At 41.7% G+C, this 21,079-nt stretch overlaps 1 protein-coding gene and 2 pseudogenes across 1 annotated transcript; all 3 read left to right on the top strand.

Annotated features, from left to right (window-relative positions):
- Positions 1-3: 3 nt before the first annotated feature.
- On the top strand, positions 4-6,397 carry HNRNPDL (heterogeneous nuclear ribonucleoprotein D-like; the record flags this gene model as incomplete). The annotated part of the gene is made up of 8 exons (XM_010845980.1): positions 4-233; positions 1,034-1,202; positions 1,299-1,460; positions 1,932-2,063; positions 2,216-2,330; positions 2,864-3,034; positions 3,333-3,424; positions 3,796-6,397. Coding segments are annotated over 7 exons (1,050 nt in total), but the record flags the coding sequence as incomplete, so codon positions are not given.
- Positions 6,398-16,692: 10,295 nt separating this feature from the next.
- On the top strand, positions 16,693-18,222 carry LOC104992913 (annotated as a pseudogene).
- A 570-nt stretch (positions 18,223-18,792) lies between these two features.
- LOC104992945 lies at positions 18,793-20,717 on the top strand (annotated as a pseudogene).
- Positions 20,718-21,079: the final 362 nt, after the last annotated feature.

The raw sequence follows: 21,079 nt of genomic DNA, 5'->3' as shown, positions 1-21,079 counted from the left end.
GGCGGGGCGGCTATAAAGGGAGGGCGCAGGCGGCGCCCGGATCTCTTCCGCCGCCATTTTAAATCCAGCTCCATACAACGCTCCGCCGCCGCTGCTGCCGCGACTCGGTCTGCGCGCCAGCACCTTCCGGCCGACCACTCCGCCGCTATGGAAGACATGAACGAGTACTGCGACATAGAGGAGTTCGCCGAGGGATCCAAGATCAACGCGAGCAAGAACCAGCAGGATGACGGGTACCGCACGCTTCTCGCCTCTCCCCTCCTTTCCCCTCCCCCAGCGCGCCGCACGCGCTCTTCGTCCCTCGGGATCCGCGTGCTACCTTTCCCCATCTCACCCGCCCATTCTTGCCCCGAGTCGATTCTCCCGCGTGTCCGCCGGACCCCACTAGATCGGAGGGAAGAGGAAAGTAGGAGACGGACGGGGTTACTGGAGAGCCCCGCGGAAGGTGGGGGAAGGGCAGAGGGTTTGGAGGCGGAGGGCGGCGGCGTCTGGGGCCAGAGTGCGCAGGCGCCGCGTGGGGCTTGAGGGGGAGGGGCCGGACTGGCCGCGCCGCACACTGCAGCTGCCGCCGCCTCTTCACTGTATCTGTTAGGGCTCCGGGCAGATTTTCTGGGGAGGATGCAGGGGGACCCTTAGTTTGGGAACCTGTAGGCGACTGGTGCCCAGATCTCCAGTGTGCGTGATGATGAGTTCTTCAGGTGGAACATTGACAGCTGAGGAAGACGGTGAACCTGAGTAGTGGGCGTTCACTTTAGAAAGTTGCATTTTCCTAGTTCGGAACAGTCTTTTAACGTGTTTGGTTGGCCTCGTTTAAACTTTGCCTGGTGCAGTGTGGAGAGCGAAGATTTGGATAAGTGACCTTGATGGAATTTGGGGCTTTTTGTGGTCTTTGGTTCCTGTGTGTTTGTAAACAGGTGACATTACTTGTACGTGGGTATGAATTTCCCCGTGCTTATAGTTTGTAGTAAACGTAACTTTAGAATTTAACCGTTTTAGCTACTGCTGTTTGTAAATAAACAACTTTTATTTCTAGTAAAATGTTTATTGGAGGCTTGAGCTGGGATACAAGCAAGAAAGATCTGACTGAATATTTGTCTCGATTTGGGGAAGTTGTGGACTGCACGATTAAAACAGATCCTGTTACTGGAAGATCACGAGGATTTGGATTTGTGCTTTTCAAGGATGCTGCTAGTGTTGATAAGGTATGAACCTGTTTGCATCGTGCTTTTTGTGTGCGTTTTGCAAGTCGTTCGGAGGGTTGGTTGTATGTTGTCAGATCACATAAATCTGTCTTCTAGGTTTTGGAACTGAAAGAACACAAACTGGATGGCAAATTGATAGACCCTAAAAGGGCCAAAGCTTTAAAGGGGAAGGAACCCCCAAAAAAGGTTTTCGTGGGTGGATTGAGCCCAGATACTTCGGAGGAACAAATTAAAGAATATTTTGGAGCCTTTGGAGAGGTGCGCCGTGCTTTTGTTTATGCGTATTCTCATTCGATACGTTTATGTAACATTTTGTCCCTGGCCCAGTTCTTACAGAATAAAGAGTTCGGTCAGGGTGGAATTAAATCATTGCTCAAGTCCCTCCCTTATCACTGCTTTATGTGTTACAATGGAAACTAGTATCTAAATAAATGGAAATTAATAGCTAATTTATTTCAGCAAAAAGGTGGATGCTTTGGTGTGGTCAGGATTGGAGTGGCATCTGTGGGGTACAAAAGGCTGTTGAGGTTTTCCTCTCCCCTCTAAATAAATGGTTTGTAGATAAGCCAGGTTACTCTACTTTGATGTTGATAATGAAACAATTTATACAGAAGTCAATTCATGAGAGTAACATACTTTGTTAAAGATTGTGAATGACTTGTGTCATTCTGAAACATTTTGGTAGCTTTTTAACTACTGGGTGATCTTGAGTGTGCATCTTGATTTCAGATTGAAAATATTGAACTTCCTATGGATACAAAAACAAATGAAAGAAGAGGATTTTGCTTTATTACATATACAGATGAGGAGCCAGTAAAGAAATTGTTAGAAAGCAGATACCATCAAATTGGTTCTGGGAAGGTAAAGCCATTTGGATTCTGTTAAGTGAACAGTGGGGTGGGTTTTTTTTTTTTTTTAAGGGAAATTTCACAACCTGTTATGAGAAGGGAAAAAATGGCTTGACATTAGAACAGCAGTAACAATTTTGTATTCTTTTTACCTTTTGTTTATAGTGTGAAATCAAAGTTGCACAACCCAAAGAGGTATATAGACAGCAACAGCAGCAACAAAAGGGAGGAAGAGGTGCAGCAGCTGGTGGGCGAGGTGGTACTAGGGGTCGAGGCCGAGGTGAGACCTAATTCCAGGGAAATGACGCAGTGGTTTAAGCTATCAACTGCTAAATATGAATAAGCCCATTGGAGAGTAAAGCCAAATTTAAACTGTTACAGCATGCAAAGTGCTCGTTTTAGTCCATGGGTTTTTGTTTTATTGGTTTCACTTTGAATAGCCACTCTGACAGTGTCAGTACTGATGGGAAAATAATACCATTGAATGTAATTAAGATTACATGATACACTTTGGCATAATAGGTTTTCTGTGGCAGGAGTCCTTGCTCTAAACATGCTTGCTGTCTTCTTGATTTTTTTATCCCCCATTAGATTTAGGAAACCTGATACTGGCACAGTTGGACTTTATACACACACCCCTCTTTTTTTTTTTTTTTAATGACAACTGTAAGTGATATTTTCTTGACCAGATAGCGCTGTAGATGTCCATTATTCCTTTTTAAGATTTGCAGAGTGAGGGACAGGAATGCATCATTTTATGTTAGGACTGGGGGTCAGAAGTTGTTTCCTAACAATCATTGTGCATTGTTTCAGGTCAGGGCCAAAACTGGAACCAAGGATTTAATAACTATTATGATCAAGGATATGGAAATTACAATAGTGCCTATGGTGGTGATCAAAACTATAGTGGCTATGGCGGCTATGATTATACTGGGTATAACTATGGGAACTATGGATATGGACAGGGATATGCAGACTACAGTGGTAAGAATATTTATTTAACTTCATAAACCAATGGTATTAAGATTCATCTCAACTCTGAGATTGTGTTATAGAAGTGTTTAGAGTTAAATTTTTGAGATGTAATAGTCACAGGGGGTTATACGGATTTAGTGACTGGTTATTATGAGCATTCTAGAATGTGATATGTGCCTAATTTATAGTGACTTAAAATACCTAATTCTATTTGGCATGCAGAATTTTGTACATCTAGTAGCTTTTAAATATATAGCAAAACCATATCATTAAAAGCTAAGGGTAATTTTTTGTCTTTTCCACATAGGCCAACAGAGCACTTACGGCAAGGCATCCCGAGGGGGTGGCAATCACCAAAACAATTACCAGCCGTATTAAAGGGGACACTGCAGAAAACAGGTGTGTATCAGAGTTCAAGAAACCAGTAGAAATGTCTAATGTAATTTAAAGATCAATAGACAAATGAAAATGAGTAAAAACAAAATACCACGTAGCATGTTTTTACTAAATTGTTAAATTTTTACTTGCTTTATGAGCCTGTTTTGCCTAAAGTGTCTATAGATCTTTAACTTTAAAGTTTTATCTCACTTTCTTTAGTAATACAGAAAAACTTAAGAGTTTTTCTGTTTGCTTTGTGTACCAGGTGGTCTAGAGGAATAATTAAACTTTTTAGAACTATAAACAGGTAAAGTACTGAAATGGGTACAACTTAAGGAAAACAAGAATGTTGTCTTCTAACTCTGACATTATACCTTGTTTGTACCCGCCAGCGGGAACTTCATTGCAGGCCGTGTGTCACCCTGACCACGTCTATCTCTGGGGGTCGCACGTTGCGGGCAGAGCGCAAGGCATACACCAGAAAACGCTGTCCTGTGGTATGGTCTCTTCCAACTTCATGTACCAGCGTAAAGATTAAAGTGGAAAACTTCAGACTTTGGCTTCTTTTTTAATCATTTTGAAGATTAAGTGTCTAAACTTAACTTAAATGGTTTTTTACAGGAGTTAAAGTACATAAATGCCTTTTTACAGCTTAATCATTTTGGTCTTCTGTTTAGTGTTGTATTTCAATTGTGGAGCCTCATTTTAAGTGTTCATTCTTTAAGATTTAATGCTTGCTTTTTCTTTTTATAGCTAATAGTGAAATCTACAAACCAAAACAAGAACTTTAAAATCTGGGATTTAAATTAAAGATCATATGCACATAGCAATTTGTTGCCTTGAAATACAAGCATGTTAGAAATTCGTGTTTGTAATAGAATTTTACATGGCTTACTAGAGACACTTCTAGTAAACCTTCATCTAGCACAGTTCAATCTGTGAATATGAAAAGATTGTGTTCCCGGATTTTCTAAGTAAATTTTAATATCATATGGGAACTTCAAGGTGAGATGATGATGATGATTATAATGACCCAAACTGCATTTTGCCAATGAATTTGCATGTGATCTTTAATTATTGAAGAAAAGAATAAAGTGAGAACTTAAAACAATTCATGAAAGTGGACCTTAGAAAACTTGCCGGAGTTGCACAAATCTAATTGCTATTTTGTTTTTGTTTTTAGGAAGAGATTGCTAAAGTAACCATCTTGCAGGAGGACATTGAAGATTGGTCTTCTGTTGATCTAAGATGATTATTTTGTAAAAGACTTTCTAGTGTACAAGACACAATTTGTGTCCAACTGTATATAGCCGCCAATTAGTTTTCTTTGTTTTTACTTTGTCTTTTGCTATCTGTGTTATGACTCTGTGGATTTGTGTTTATACAGACTTTATTTGTATGACTACATGTTAAACCTCAAATAAATGCTTCCTTATGTGATTGTTTTTCTGCGTCAGGTACTAAATAGCTCTGTAAAAGTGTAATTTTAAATAAGCAATAATTAACGCACAGTTTATTTTGTAGGGAGTCTTGCTCCATAGGAAGAGAAAACTGTGGTCCTTTATGAATAGCCAGCTGCAGTGTCTGCTCTGTTCCCCTTGTTTGTTAGATGTATTCTATGCTCTGGAGACTTCATTTTCCTCTCTAACTGAGGCTTCCATCATGACCTTTAATGTTGTTTCCTCTCTGCCTATCTGGAGACATTGTCATGAAAGTTTCTGTGGCATAGTTATACTGTTGTGATTAGTGGGAGCTTTCTAGTAGACCATGAGTCTTTGGTTATATTTTGAAAAGTAAATTTTTAATGGCACAAAGCATGCTGGTAGCTCCTTTATGAAGAAAATGTTTTGCTTTGTTGTCTCCGGAAAGGCATTTTTTTAATGGATTGTTGTATTCAGTGGTCTGCTAGAAAAAGCTTTGACCAATCATAATACCATAACTTTGTTTTCTTGATTAAAATGTCCAAATATACCCATTGCGGGGTTGGGCGGGGGGCGGGGGGCTAAAACTGTGTTATAGGAGCTACAGGTTAAGAATATCAGATATAGTTAGATTTTACACAACAATTTTGGCAAATAGGTATGAAGTTATTAAAGTTTGAACAAAACTTAGATTAAAAGATTTGAAGTAGTAGCTGAGTAAATTAATTGTATTCTATTCTCTTGGTTTTATGTCACGGCAAGCACTGAACTGAACAAAATGTTTTCTCCTGGGGCATTGTTAGGAAGCTGTACTGGGTGTTAACTGTTCGATGGTGTGAGTTCTTAGAAGGCATGGGTAGTAGGTTTCAGTCATTTTTTACGCGGTTAGTGCATGAGCTGAATAGTTGAGCATATTCACATTCAGACGTAAATGAATAATGGAGAAGGATAACCCTTGATTCTTATGTAAACGCAAGTCGTAAGTGTGACCAAGTCATGTCATTACAACACATCTTCCTGGTGCATTAAAAAGAAAACCTTTTAGCTCTAGATTTGGGAGGATATCCTAGATAAGTTTTACATTCAGTGTAGTTAACTGAGTTTAATGTTTTCGGTCTTGTTGCTTTGGTTTCATGTTCGCCATTAGGATTGGCATACATGTTTACTTGTGGAATAGTTCACCTCACCTTCAACCAAGTGTAAATTTTTTTATGCTAATGAACCTGCCTCTTGTTTTCTTTGGTGCCTGCAACTTTATTCCAGTGATGTTTGTACTTGGTGGGCTATCAAGTTATAATGCTTTTGGCCTTGTTTTGCTCCTGTTTTGCTATTTGACCTTAAACCTAAGCTAAGTACCAGTGTTGGCTATTGCAAGGGATTGTTTATTCTTTCAACATGCAACCTTAGGGGACAGAAAGGAGATTTTCGTTTTAAGTTATGTTGTCAAGTCAGTAGGTGCAGTGTCTTTAGGGCAGTAAATCTTGTAAGTTCAAATATATGATTAGGTGACAAGTTGACATTGAGATTGTCCTTTCCCTGATCAAAAATGAATAAAAGCTTTTTTTAAACAAAATCCATACTCTTCAGTCAAGTCTTGATATATATAATTTTGAAGAAATACACTACATCAAGTGATTGTCTGAGGTCTTTTAGAAAAATGAAGTACCTATGACAGACATAACTCAATTAGCCTGTATTTTTCTTAAATATACTTCCTGAATAGTTTTGACCAAGTTGTGTGTATTGCTCCTTACCCTTAGAGACACCTTAATTATTTAACAGTTTTATTGAACAGCATGTTAATATTTTGTAGTCTGAGATACATTTACATGATTAAGAATTAAGAGTTAAGATGCTTATTGAGATATTAACATGGATAAACAGCATTTATTCCATTCTCTTCCATGCATCTTTTTCATAATGGTGAAGGGAACTGGATCCTTCGTCAAGATTTAATAGGATGTCAACCATAAGATGCTCTTTCACTAATTACATAATTGCATTTTTAATGCAGTATTTAGTTACAGGAGGTAGAACTAATGGTGTGTTTCTACCATTTGGGTTTCTCCTACCCGTAATGCAAAATCAAGAGATGTCATTCTGTGAAAATAATTACCTCAGAATTGTCAACTTAACAGGGCTTTCGTAGTGACAGCTGGTAAAGAATCCGCCTGCAGTGCGGGATACCTGGGTTCGATCCCTGGGTTGGGAAGATCCCCTGGAGAAAGGAAAAGCTACCACTCCAGTATTCTGACCTGTAGAATTCCATGGATTGTTTATTGTCCATGGGGTTGCAAAGAGTCAGCCACGACTGAGTGCCTTTTGCTTCACTTTCAACAGAATTGCCATCTACTGGGGTTTCTAGATTTGTGGCTGCCGTGTTCTGCACATGGCATTTTAATTTAGACTTAATGTCTTTTTGTCTTGAAATAGTAAAATTAGATGTGAGATTTCGGTTTTGGTCGAAGCGAAAATAGTTAATCACCTTTGCTCGACCACTGCATTTTATAAAACGTAGGAGAGAGTTTGCTGGTGTTCTGTGAATTTCAGGGAAATGCTGAACATTCTAAAGGCTGAGTTTGTGTTCCTTTAAGTGGCAGTTAAATTTCTGACTTTTCTGTCTATTCGGGAGGAGTAACCCTATTTGGGGAAGTAGATTGTAAGTTCACAGGGTGACAGGGTTTAGGTGTGATTGGGGAAGGACTATTCAATGATCTCTAATTTCGTAAAGATAAAAATTTCAAGTAACAGTGCTTAAGGTTTTGGTTTCTCAAAAAAACAGCACATGGTAGAAACACATGAGAAACACTACTACAAACAAGTTCTCACTTAATGCTTACCTCCTTTTGAGACTCACCAAAAATGAGTTCTCTTCAGACAACAGAAGGAATGAATGTCGATACATAAACACTTTTAAAAAGACACATTGTAATTGACTTGTGGGATCTTAGTTCCCTGACCAGGATTGAACCCAGATCCCAAACAGCTGAACCGTAACCACTGGAAAGAAAATAAAAGTGAAAGTAGAGTCGCTCAGTCGTGTCTGAATCTTTGTGACCCCATGGGCTGTAGCCTACAGCGCTCCTCTGTCCATGGGATTTTCTAGGCAAGAGTACCAGAGTGGGTTGCCATTTCCTTCTCCAGGCGATCTTCCCAACCTAGGAATCGAACCTGGGTCTCCTGCATTGTAGGCAGATGCTTTAGCATCTGAGCCACCAGGAAAGATGGCAGGAAGTAACCAATGGGTTGGCAGGTAATTGCCAGTATTTCCTGTTGATGAGGTTGCGCAAAGGCAGTTTCTTTAGAAGTATCTACTCAGAAATTCCAACCAGTCCATTCTGAAGGAGATCAGCCCTGGGATTTCTTTGGAGGGAGTGATGCTGAAGCTGAAACTCTAGTACTTTGGCCACCTCATGCGAAGAGTTGACTCATTGGAAAAGACTCTGATGCTGGGAGGGATTGGGGGCAGGAGGAGAAGGGGACGACAGAGGATGAGATGGCCGGATGGGATCACTGACGTGAGTCAGTGAACTCCAGGAGTTGGTGATGGATAGGGAGGCCGGGCGTGCTGAGATTCATGGGGTCACAAAGAGTCGGACACGACTGAGCAACTGAACTGAACTGAACTCAGAAATTGTGTGTTGGCTGGTGAACATACACACAGGGTGGTGGATGAGACATGAGACAGGAATGCCCAGCCCTGCAAAATAACCTCTGGAAAATCCCTGATTTTTCAAGTTGAAGGAGTTAGCTACTAGAAAATTAACTCATTTCATTTGGGATCTATTACAGTCCTATCAGGCATCTCTGAGGCTTAGGTTCAGTGTTTAGGAGTGATCTTACTAAGGTTGATGCCAAGATCTTTTGTAGGAAAGTAGAATTTTATTACAATTGATTTATTCTGATGAAACAGGCCTAGATAAACTGGAACAACTACTTACTCCAGTGAGAGCTGTCCTATGGGATTGACTCATTGCTTTGGTTGCCTTTGAACCAAGACATTTGATACATAGAAGTTCTTGGGCAATTCAGAGGGACCAAAAGAGGGTGTGTCAGTGAAGACTAAAATATAGCATAATTCCAGTATTTTTCATTATCAGGAAAGCCTTCTCATGGCCTTTATGTTGAATGGCTTATGTGTCACATATTGCTCTCATTATGTAGTGACATTTCTATTAAAGGCATATGGCTGTCAGAACATGTACAGTGATACTCGGCATTATAACATCAATTTATTGATGCCAGGTAAAATTAAAAAAGCAAGTATTTCCATTAGCTCTTACACATATTTTAATGTGATTTTTTTCAATCAAAATTTTTAAACATTTTTGGTGGCACTGGGTTTGTTGCTGCCTGAAGGTTTTCTCTACTTGCAGTGAGTGGGGGCTGGTCTTCACTGGTGCAGACCTGTCATTGTGGTGGCTTGTCTTGCTGTAGAGTACAGACTGTAAGAGTGTCAGATTAGTAGTTGTGGCTAAGGAGTTTAGTGGCGCTGTGGCATGTGTTATCTTCCCAAACCAGGGATTGAACCCTGCCTCTGCAGGCAGATTCTTAACTACTGGACCACCAGGGAAGTCCTCATGTGACTTACGTGAGATTTTTAAAATACTGGAAATAGGACTACCTGCTGGCCCGGTGGTAAGAATCTGCCTGCCAATGCAGGGGACATAGGTTTGACTTCTGGTTTGGGAAGATTCCATGTGCAGGGGAGCAACTTCTGATGCCTGCATGCTCTATGGCCAAACAAGCAACAACTAATGAGCCCTTGTGCCACAACTGCTGAAGCTCACGTGCCCTAGAGCCAGCAAGTTGCAAAAAGCCAGCAGCAAGCTTGCATGCTGCAGCTGCCAAAGCCCCTGCACCCTAAAGCCCAAATTCCAAGACAAGACACGGCGACTAGAGAGTAGCCCCCGCTGGCTGCAACTGGAGAAAGCCTGAGTGCAGCAACGAAGACCCAGCGTAACTAAAAGTAGTTATGAAGCAGCGTGTATATGTAAAAAAGATTTTTTAATAAGATACTGAAAACAAGTCCAATAATTTTTGCTACTCTCTAGGACTTGACTATATACTCAGTACATCATTGGAGATAAGGAAAGAGAAAAGTCACTTTTTAGTATGCAATTTTTTTATAATTGGAAAAATGATAAAATATTTGTACAGATATAATTTTTAAAAATTATGCATTTGAATGACCAGAAAATAAACAGACCCCCAAATTACACCTTTGATCTCATTTTAAATGTCCGTTTTTTCATATATATGTATTTTTAGTTACAATTATGTAAAAATAGGACTTAGATCCTGTTATAACTAAGAATAACTTCACATGAATAACTTCACATATTACTTCTTGGTTGGGGGAGGGGTGGTGGGGTGTCGAGGAGGGTAGTCATACCACTCTTAGTTCCCTGATGACCAGAGATCAAACCCGTGCCCCCTGCATTGGCACCAGAGTGTTAACCACTGACTGCCAGGAAAGTTACCAGACATTCTCAAGCAGGAAATAATACAGGCATTAATTGCTGTTCTCTTGACAATTTCATGGGAAAATACGGAGACTCTTTTAGTATAACTTAAGAGCAACCGTCACGGTTTATTAACCCCATTTAGGAGTTGCCGTAGGAAAGAAGAAAAAGCACTATGTGAAGATGTCAAAGTTTCTCAAAATTACTCTGTAAATCACTGCTAAGATCATACCCTACTCTTTTATGAATTTGCGATACATATTTACATTTCTGTGCATTAGTGCACTCCTACCTATAGTGTACAGTATCCAGATACATATAACTTCAGGAGATAGAAAAGGCATTCAGGGATACCTTGGAAATACTAAAGTACTGTGTCAGATTATCTCAAGCAATCAGGTGAGTCACATAAATTCTTTGGTTTCCCAGTGCACATAAAACTTAAGTTTACACTATAGTCGACTAAATGTGTAATAGCATTATGTCTAAAAAATGTGTACCCCTTAATTTAAAAATACTGCTAAAAAGGTTTAACCATCATCTGAGCCTTCAGCAAGTAGTCTTCATTGCTAGAGGGTTTTGCCTCAGTGTTGATGCTGCTGACTGATCAGGGTGGTGGTTGCTGAAGGCTGGGAACAGAAATGAGGTTTGCCACATTGAATGGTTTTTCCCTTTCATGATCAGTTTCTCTATAGCTCATAGTGCTATTTAATATCTACTCACAGTAGAACTTCAGAATTGGAGTCAACCCTCTCCAGCCCTGCCACTGCTTTACCAACAAAATTATGTCGTATTCTAAAATTTTTGAATCTTCACAGAATCTTCAACAGTAGTTTACATCTCAAGAAACCACTTTCTTTGTTCATCTGTAAGAAGCAATTCCTCTTCCATTTTATTGTGAGACTGCAGTAATTCAGACATATCCTCAGACTTCACTTCTAATTCTCTCTTCCCATTTCCACCACATCTCCCTGCTGAAGTCATGAATCCCCCAAAGTCATCCATGAGAGCTGGAATCAACTTCTTGCAAACTGGCATCTGACATTTTGACCTCATGAAGCACAAATGTTCTTTAATGGCATCTAGAATGGTGGATCTTTTTGACAGGGTTTTCAATTGACTTTGCCCAGATCCATCAGAGGAATCACAAAGCATGACAGCTATAGCCCTGTGAGGATGGACATTGAAGGGACTGATGCTGAAGCTGAAGCTTCAGCTTTGGCCACCTGATGCAAAGAGCCAACTCATTGGAAAAGACCCTGATGCTGGGAAAGGTTGAGGGCAGGAGGAGAAGGGGACGACAGAGGATGAGATGGTTGGATGGCATTGCTGACTCAATGGACATGAGTTTGAACAAGCTCTGGGAGATGGTGAAGGACAGGGAGGCCTGGCGTGCTGCAGTCCATATATTTGCAAAGAGTCAGACACCACTGAGCGACTGAACAACAGCCTTACCAAATGGCTTTCTTGAGGAAGACTTGAAACTACTCCTTGATCCCTGGGCTGCAGAATGGGTGCTGTGTTAGCAGGCATGAAAATAGCAATTAGCTCATTGTGCATCTCCATCAGAGCTCTTCAGTGCATTGTCAATGAGCAGTAATACTTTGAAAGGAATCATCTCTTCTGAGTAGTTCTCTCAACAGTGGACTTAAAATAGGAAACCATGTTGTCAACAGATGTGCTGTCCTCTAGGCTGTGGCTATTTATAGATCACGGGAGACGGCTTCTTTCTTAAACATCAAGAAACAGCCTCTGCTGGCTTCAAACTTTTTTCCCTGCCGCTTCCTCGCCTCTCTTGACCTTCAGGGAATGGAAGAGAGTTAGGACTTTGCTCTGGAGTAGGCTCTGGCTTGAGAGACTCTTGTGGCTGGTTTGGTCTTCTGTCCAGACCACTCAGATTTTCTCCATAACAACAGCAAGGTTGCTTGGCTTTCTTATCATTCATGTGTTCACTGGAGTAGCACTTCTAATTTTCCTCAAGAACTTTTCCTTTGCATTCACAACTTGGCTGTTTGATGCAAGAGGTGCACTATTAAAGCCTATCTCAGTTTTAGACATGCCTTCCTCAGGAAGCTTAATCATGTTTCGCTTCTGGTTTAAACTGAGAGATGCATAACTCTTGATTTCACCTGAACACTTAGAGGCTACTGTAGGGTTGTTGACTGGCCTAATACTGTTGTGTCTCAAACAGCAGAGAGGCCTGAGGAGAGGGAGAGAGGTGGGGGACTAGACAGTCAGTGGCGCAATCAGGACACACACTTTAGGACTCACCTGGTGGTCCAGTGGTTAAGAATCTGCCTGCCAACACAGGCGACATGGGTTTGGTCCCTGGTCCTGGAAGATTCCACATATCGCCAGGCATCTGAGCCCACGCACCGCAACTGCTGAAGCCCACGTGTCCTAGAGCCCATGCTCCACAGTAAGAGAAGCCACTGCAATGAGAAACCCATGTACAGCAACAAAGACCCAGTGCAGCTAAAACTTGTTATTTTTTTTTTTAAAAAGCACACACTTATTGATTGCATTCTTAAATGGGCATGGTTCCCAATGCCCAAAACAATTACACTTTTTAAATCGAGGAACACTGTTGGCAGAACACCATAACAAATATGAAAGTAATTTTAAAAGTTTTATATCTTTTGACAATTACCAAAATGTGATGCAGAGAAACTAAGTGAGCAAACGCTATTGGAAAAATGATAACAGTTGCTCAATACAGGGTTACTGCAAACTCCATTAAAAAAGAAAAAAGGATTAATAACATCTGGAAAACACAAGTGCAATAAAATGAGGTATTCATGTATAATTTTTCAAAAAATATTTACTTGCCTCTGCATTCAGCAACTATGGCCTTTTAAATAGTTCAATCCTTCTAAAGAAAATTAAGCAGGATAAAAATTTTTTTTTAAGTCTTAATTCTTAAGAGAATTAGGATCATGGCATCTCGTTCCATCAGTTCAGTTCAGTCACTCAGTCATGTCCAACTCCTTTCGACCCCATGAACCACAGCACACCAGGGCTCCCTGTCCATCACCAACTCCTGGAGTTCACTCAGACTCACGTCCATCAAGTCAGTGATCCCATCCAGCCATCTCATTCTCTGTCGTCCCCTTCTCCTCCTGCCCCCAATCCTTCCCAGCATCAGAGTCTCCCAATGAGTCAACTCTTCGCATGAGGTGGCCGAAGAACTGGAGCTTCAGCTTTAGCATCATTCCTTCCAAAGATATCCAAGGGCTGATCTTCAGAATGGACTGGTTGGATCTCCTTGCAGTCCAAGGGACTCAAGAGTCTTCTCCAACACCACAGTTCAAAAGCGTCAATTCTTCGGCACTCAGCTTTCTTCACAGTCCAACTCTCACATCCAAGCATGACCACTGGAAAAACCATAGCCTTGACTAGACAGACCTTTGTTGGCAAACTAATGTCTCTGCTTTTCAATATGCTATCTAGGTTGGTCATAACTTTTCTTCCAAGGAGTAAGCGTCTTTTAATTTTTTAGCTGCAGTCACCATCTGCAGTGATTTTGGAGCCCCCAAAAATAAAGTCTGACACTGTTTCCACTGTTTCCCCATCTATTTCCCATGAACTGATGGGACCGGATGCCATGATCTTACTTTTCTGAATGTTGAGCTTTAAGCCAACTTTTTCACTCTCCACTTTCACTTTCATCAAGAGGCTTTTTAGTTCCTCCTCACTTTCTGCCATAAGGGTGGGGTCATCTGCATATCTGAGGTTATTGATATTTCTCCTGGCAATCTTGATTCCAGCTTGTGCTTCTTCCAGCCCCGGGTTTCTCATGATGTGCTCTGCATATAAATTAAATAAGCAGGGTGACAATGTTATACAGCCTTGATGTGCTCCTTTTCCTATTTGGAACCAGTCTAGTTCCATCACTTCATAGCAAATAGATGGGGAAAAAATGAAAACAGTGGCAGATTTTATTTTCTTGGGCTCCAAAATCACTGTGGACGGTGACTGCAGCCATGAAATTAAAAGAACCATGCACATTGGAAGAAAAGCTGTGACAGACAAACCCAGACATCGCATTAAAAAGCAGTAACATCTTTGATGACAAAGGTACGTCTAGTCAAATCTGTGGTCTTTCCAGTAGTCATGTACCAGTCTTCCCAGTCAGTCATAAAGAAGGCTGAATGCTGAAGAATTGATACTTTTGAACTTTGGTGTTGGAGAAGACTCTTGAGAGTCCCTTGGACAGCAAGGAGTTCACACCAGTCCTAAAGGAAATGAAACCTGAATATTCATTGGAAGGACTGATGCTGAAGCTGAAGCTGCAGTACTTTTGGCCGTCTGATGTGAAGAGCCGACTTATTGGAAAAGACCCTGATGCTGAGAAAGACTGAAGGCAGGAGAACGGGATGACAGAGGATGAGATGGTTGGACGGCATCACCGACTCAATGGACATGAGTTTGAGCAAACTCTGGGAGATAGTGGAGGACAGGGAAGCCTGGTGTGCTGCAATCCATGAGGTTGCAAAGAGTCAGAAATGACTGAGCAACTGAACAACAAGAGAACTGGAAGAGCTGAAAAGGTAATGGGAGATTGACCTGGCTAAAATCTGACAGAAGATTAAAATCTAGAGAAGCAAACATAGCACTCAAATCTGGGTTTGATGGCCTCACTGGACTAAGGGCACAGAAGCCAAAAATGTAGGTCCAATCCCCAGTGGAGACTCTGATACCCCATTGCTCCATTAAACTAAGGGCTTGCAAAGGGCTACAGTTACCAGGCGAGGGATAACCTGGATTCCTCATTTGGGTGGTTAAGGCAACTTCAGTCTCAGAATTTAGATTAAGATAGTGCTAGGAAAAGTTGGAGAAGGCAATGGCAACCCACTCCAGTGGTCTTGCCTGGAGAATCCCAGGGACAGAGGAGCCTGATGGGCTGCCGTCTATGGGGTCGCACAGAGTCGGACACGACTGAAGCGACTTAGCAGCAGCAGCAGGAAAAGTAAAGGGCCTCAAGAGCTTGAAAGAATCAAATGAAAATCATTATTTCATCCTAGGTTTCTGATTGTTTCTACAAATATTTGTTCAAACATAATGACCCATAAATAAAACCAGCACAAGTGAGAATCAGCACACACTGTACAATTCCAGGAAGCATCAGGCCTCCATGCTTATCATGTTGAAATAATATATAAGCTTGAAAATAGCTCCAGGGAAGAGGAAACTATAAAAACATGACAGTAGGTCTGATAAAGAATCAAACAGGACTTACACAAATAAAACAGCACAATAAATGAAATTAAAAGCAAAAAGGTGAGTCTAATCACAGATTGGGCACAACTTAAGAATACAGAACTGAAGGATGAATAAGAAGTAACAATGCAAAATGTATGGAAAGACAAAAACAAGAAAATTGCCTTAGAGAACCAGTGACATTAAGGATACAGTGGATAGATATAACATGTTTAGTTGGAAGTTTAGAATATGAGGCGATACGGGGCTTCCCTGGTGGCTCAGTGTTAAAGAATCCACCTGCCAGTGTAGAAAACGTGGGTTCAATCCCTGATCTGGGAAGATCCCACATGCCTCAGAGCAACTAAGTCCATGTGCCACAACTCTTGAGCCCACGATCTAAAGCCTCAAAGCCACAACTACCGAAGCCCATGTGCCCTAGAGCCCATGATCTACAATAAGAGAAGCCACCACAATGAGAAGCCTGCTTACCGCAACTAAAGAGTATCCCCTGCTCACCAGAAACTACAGGAAAACCCATGCAGCAATAAAGACCCAGCACAGAATAAAAGGCAATGAAGAGATAAATGGCTGACATTTTTTTCAGAAGCTTTGGAAGACAATCTACAGACTCAGTATACCAATAAACTGTAAGTAACAAAAAATACTGAGAAATCTTTATAAAGGCTCATCATGGTGAAACCAAAATATTCAACCACAAAGAGAAAATCCTTAATACAGCTACATCTAGATCCAACCACCAGTAAGCACGAAATACAAGAAATAGAGGCACCTGTTAAACTACCACGAAGATGCAATGATCCAAATCTAGATTGTGGGAAATTCAGCTATTAGAATGTCCCACATCTTCAAAAAATAAATGACATAAATAACTGGGCAGTGGAGGTGGTTCAACTGTAAAAGACTTATGGTAATCAATATATATTATGGTAAGCAAGCATTTAAAGTACAAATCACTATTTCTTTAATTACGACATGGTATGGGTTTCCCTGGTGGCTCAGTGGTAAAGAATCTGCCTGCCAGTGCAGGAGACAGGAGTTCAGTCCCTCCTCTGGGAAGATCCCCTAGAGAAGGAAATAGCAATCCACTCCTGTATTCTTGTCTGGGAAATCCCATGGACATAGGAGCCTGACAAGCTACAGTCCATGGGGTTGCAAAAGAGTGGAACATGACTGAGCAACTGAACAAGTATGGATTTTACGGAAAATGGAGACTGCCTCCCCATATTTGGGGAATTCCCATCATATGAGTCTTGGTGAGAAGCAAAGAGTACCACTTAATGTCCTGCTGAAAAAAATCACCTTTCCAAGTCTTAGAGCTAATGCTGGGAGATTGAAAAACATGCAGACCCCTGGGGCACTACTCATTCCTCCTGCTCTTATCTGCTTTTTCTGTTGTTCAGTTGCTAAGTCCTGTCCAACTCTTTGTGACCCCACAAACTGCAGCACACCAGGCTTCCCTGTCCTTCACTATCTCCCAGAGTTTGCTCAAACTCATGTCCACTGAGTCAGTGATGCCATCTCATCCTCTGTTACCCCCTTCTCCTCCTGCCTTCACTCTTTCCCAGCATCAGGGTCTTTTCCAATGAGTCAGCTCTTCAAATCAGGTGGCCAGAGTTTTGGAGCTTCAGCAGCAGTCCTTCTGATGAATATTCAGGACTGATTTCCTTTAGGATTGGCTGGTTTGATCTTCTTGCAGTCCAAGGGATTCTCAAGAGTTTCCTCCAGTACCCCAGTCTGAAAGCATCAGTTCTTCAGCATTCAGCCAACTCTCACATCCATTCATGACTACTGAAAAAAACATAGCTTGGACTATACAGACCTTTGTCAGCAAAATGATGTCTCTGCTTTTTAATATGTTGTCTAGGTATGTCATAGCTTTATCTTCCAAGGAGTTCAGTTCAGTCACTCAGTCATGTCTGAGTCTTTGCAACCCCATGAACCACAGCATGCCAGGCCTCCCTGTCCATCACCAACTCCTGGAGTCCACCCAAACCCATGTCCATTGAGTCAGTGATGCCATCCATCTCATCCTCTGTCGTCCCCTTCTCCTCCTGCCCTCAATCTTTCCCAGCATCAGGGTCTTTTCAAATGAGTCAGCTCTTCACATCAGGTGGCGTCATTTAATTTTGTGGCTACAGTCACCATCCACAGTAACTTTGGAGCCCAAGAAAATAAAATCTGTCACTGTTTCCATCACTTCATGGCAAATAGATTCAGAAAAAAGTGGAAACAGTGACCGATCTACTCTTGTCCCAAGGGTCTGATCAGGCTTGTGTCTGCCTCCTTCCTGAGGAAGCCAGCGGTCCCATCTGAACAGCCTTCCTACAGCAGTGTCCCACTCTAGGAGGCTAGGCGGGAGTCCCAGACCAGTGCTGATATTGACACAGCAGCCAAGTTTATTGGCGCTGGGGCTGCCACGTTTGGTGTGGCTGGTTCAGGAGCCAGCATTGGAACAGTCTTTAGCAGCTTGATCGCTGACTATGCCAGGAACCCATCCCTGAAGCAGCAACTCTTCCCTGTGCCGTTCTGGGCTTTGCCGTGGCTGAGGCTAGGAGGCTCTTCTGTCTGATGGTCCCCTTCCTCATCTTCACCGTGTGAGACTCCGTGGAGGTCACCTACTTATCCTTGCTGCTCAACTCCAGGCCATGCCCAGTACTTTACCATTAAACACAGCATTTCTGGGACTTCCCTGGTGGTCCAGTGGTTAAGACTTCACCTTCCAATGCAGGGGATGAGAGCTCCATCCCTGATTGGAGAGCTAAAATCCCATATTCCTCAGGCCAAAAAACCAAAACATAGGACAGAAGCAATACTGTAACAAATTCAATGAAGACTTTTTGTTAAAATCTGGTCCACAGAATAAATTAAAAAAATAATAATAATATTGAAAAAAAGAACTACACATCATATATTGAGTCACTTTATGTATAATTTTATCTCTAAAGAACACTGATCATAATTAAGCCTTGTGTAAATATAAATAAATAAATGCAAAAAAAAAAAAAAGGTCCACAGGAAAAAAGTCTTAAGAAAAAGTTTCTCTAAAAATAAAAAAACCTTTCTCAGCCTCTCTTACAGCCAGAGCACAGATTTATGACCTCAACTCTCATTCAGAGTTCTCCTATAGCAGACGTTGAAACAGAAGTGAATGGAATTGATTCAGTGGGATCAGTGCTAGGACAGGTGGCTGCCGTGGTGGTATTCCTTTTCCAAGAGAGCAGTGGTGTATTAGCAGCATCATCCAGATTCCAGCATTGATGGTGTCAGTGCCGAAAGCAGCATGTTTGTGGACAGCAGGAGTGGCAGCAGGAGAAACAAGGGGAGCTTTATGGAGCCCATTCTGCGGTGTGATTTTGGAAATAATTCCTGGATGAGAGTTCCCGGTGTGGCTTTCCAACTCTCCTAGAGAGTCTAATACTAAAATAGTCATTGTTAAATTCACTTTTAGTTAAAAAAAAAGAAAAAGAGGAAAGGATATATAACAGATGAATTAATGGAAGCAGTGCCAGAATAGCAGATTGAGGCCATCCAAAATTTCACTACTCCATAAAAGAAATGAGAACAGTGGCCAAAGTTGTCAAAATCAACTTCTTCAAAACTCTGGAAATAAAGTCTTGCAAGGATCCAAGGAGAGGTCTTTTGGCCTAAAACTCAACATTCAAAAAACAAAGATCATAGCATCTGGTCCCATCACTTCATGCAAATAGATGGGAAAACAATGGAAACAGTGAGAGACTTTATTTTCTTGGGCTCCAAAATCACTGCAGATGGTGACTATGGCCATGAAATTAAAAGATGCTTGCTCCTTGGAAGAAAAGCTATGACCAACCTAGACAGCATATTGAAAAGCAGAGACATTACTTTGCCAGCAAAGGTCTGTCTAGTCAAAGCTATGATTTTTCCAGTAGTCATGTATGGATGTGAGAGTTGGACCTATAAAGAAAGCTGAGTGCCCAAGAATTGATGCTTTTCAACTGTGGTGTTGGAGAAGACTCTTGAGAGTCCCTTGGACTGCAAGAATATCAAACCAGTGAATCCTAAAGGAAATCAGTCCTGAATATTCATTGGAAGGACTGATGCTGAAGCTGAAACTCCAATCCTTTGGCCACCTGATGTGAAGAACTGACTCCTTGGAAAAGACCCTAAAGCTGGGAAAGATTGAAGGCAGGAGGAGAAGGGGACGACAGAGGATGAGATGGTTGGGTGCCATCACTGACTTGATGGACATCAGTTTGAGCAAGCTCTGGGAGTTGGTGATGGACAGGGAAGCCTGGCATGCTGCAGTCCATGGGGTTGCAAGGAGTAGGACAGGACTGAGCGACTGAACTGATAGGAAAGCTGGGCAAGAACTCGAGTAGGTAACTTTGGAACCATCATTGGAAAAACATTTAAAACTGGTCAGATGAGAAGATGTTTTTATGGCTGGAAGGGCTGCTGTTGGTCTTGGTGCTTTGTGCTTTGATCACTTGGGAATGTCTAATGAGATTGGAGCTATTGAAAAGGCTACAATTTGGCCTCAGTATGTGAAAGATAGAATTCATTCCACTGTATGTATTAACTCTTAGCAGGAAGCATTGGCTTAACAGCTTCATCTGCTTTGGTGGTGAACAGAACTCCTTCTCTCAAGAACTTCATGATGAAAGGCTCTTCAGTGTTGACTGGTGCAACCTTTGCAGCCATAACTGGAGCTGGAATGCTGATACAGTCAGTATTGTATTATTGGAACCCAGGCCCAAAACATCTTGCTTGGTTATTACTATCAGGTGTGATCAGTGCAGTGGTGGCTCCTCAAAATATTATGAGGACCTTTTCTCATCAGAGCAGAGGGGTACACTGCTGGCATTGTGGGAGACCTTTCCAATGTGGCCATGTGTCCACCCAGTGAGAAGTTTCTGAACATGAGAGCACCCTTGGGCATGGGCCTAGATCTTGTCTTTGTGTTCTCACTGGGATCTGTTTCTTCCACCTGCCACGGTGGCTGTTGCCACTGTATACTCAGTAGCAATTTATGGTAGATTAGTTCTTTTCAGCATGTTTCTTATGTATGATACACAGGAATCAATCAAGTATGCAGAAGTAGTACCAGTGTATATGGTTCAAAAATATGACCCTATCAACTCAATGCTGGGAATCTACATGGAGACATTAAATATATTTACACTGGTTGTCAGTATTCTACCAACTGGAGGCAACAGAAAGAAGTGAAGTGACTCAGCTTCTGACTTCCTTAATACTTCAGATATCTGGCTTAATAGGGGAAGATTTTCCCTAAATAGGGGCTTCCTGCACTAATGATAAAGAACCTGCCTGCCTCCATCATGCAGGAAATGTAAGAGACATAGGTTCAATCCCTGGGTTGAGGAGATCCCCTGGAGGAGTGTGTGGCAACACACTCCAGTATTCTTGCTTGGAGAATCTCACGGACAGAGGAGCCTGGCAAGCTACAGTCCGTGGGGTTGCAAAGAGTTGGACAGGACTGAAGCAACTTAGCACACATGCATGCATGTTCATTAAATAGTTTGTGCAAGCAGCTTTCATTGAAGTTTAGAAGACAAGAACTTGTCAAC

The sequence above is a fragment of the Bison bison genome, unplaced genomic scaffold (assembly GCF_000754665.1).
Source record: "Bison bison bison isolate TAMUID 2011002044 unplaced genomic scaffold, Bison_UMD1.0 scf7180017864228, whole genome shotgun sequence".
Taxonomy (NCBI): Eukaryota; Metazoa; Chordata; class Mammalia; order Artiodactyla; family Bovidae; genus Bison; species Bison bison.
This window is presented reverse-complemented; position numbering and strand designations above follow the sequence as displayed.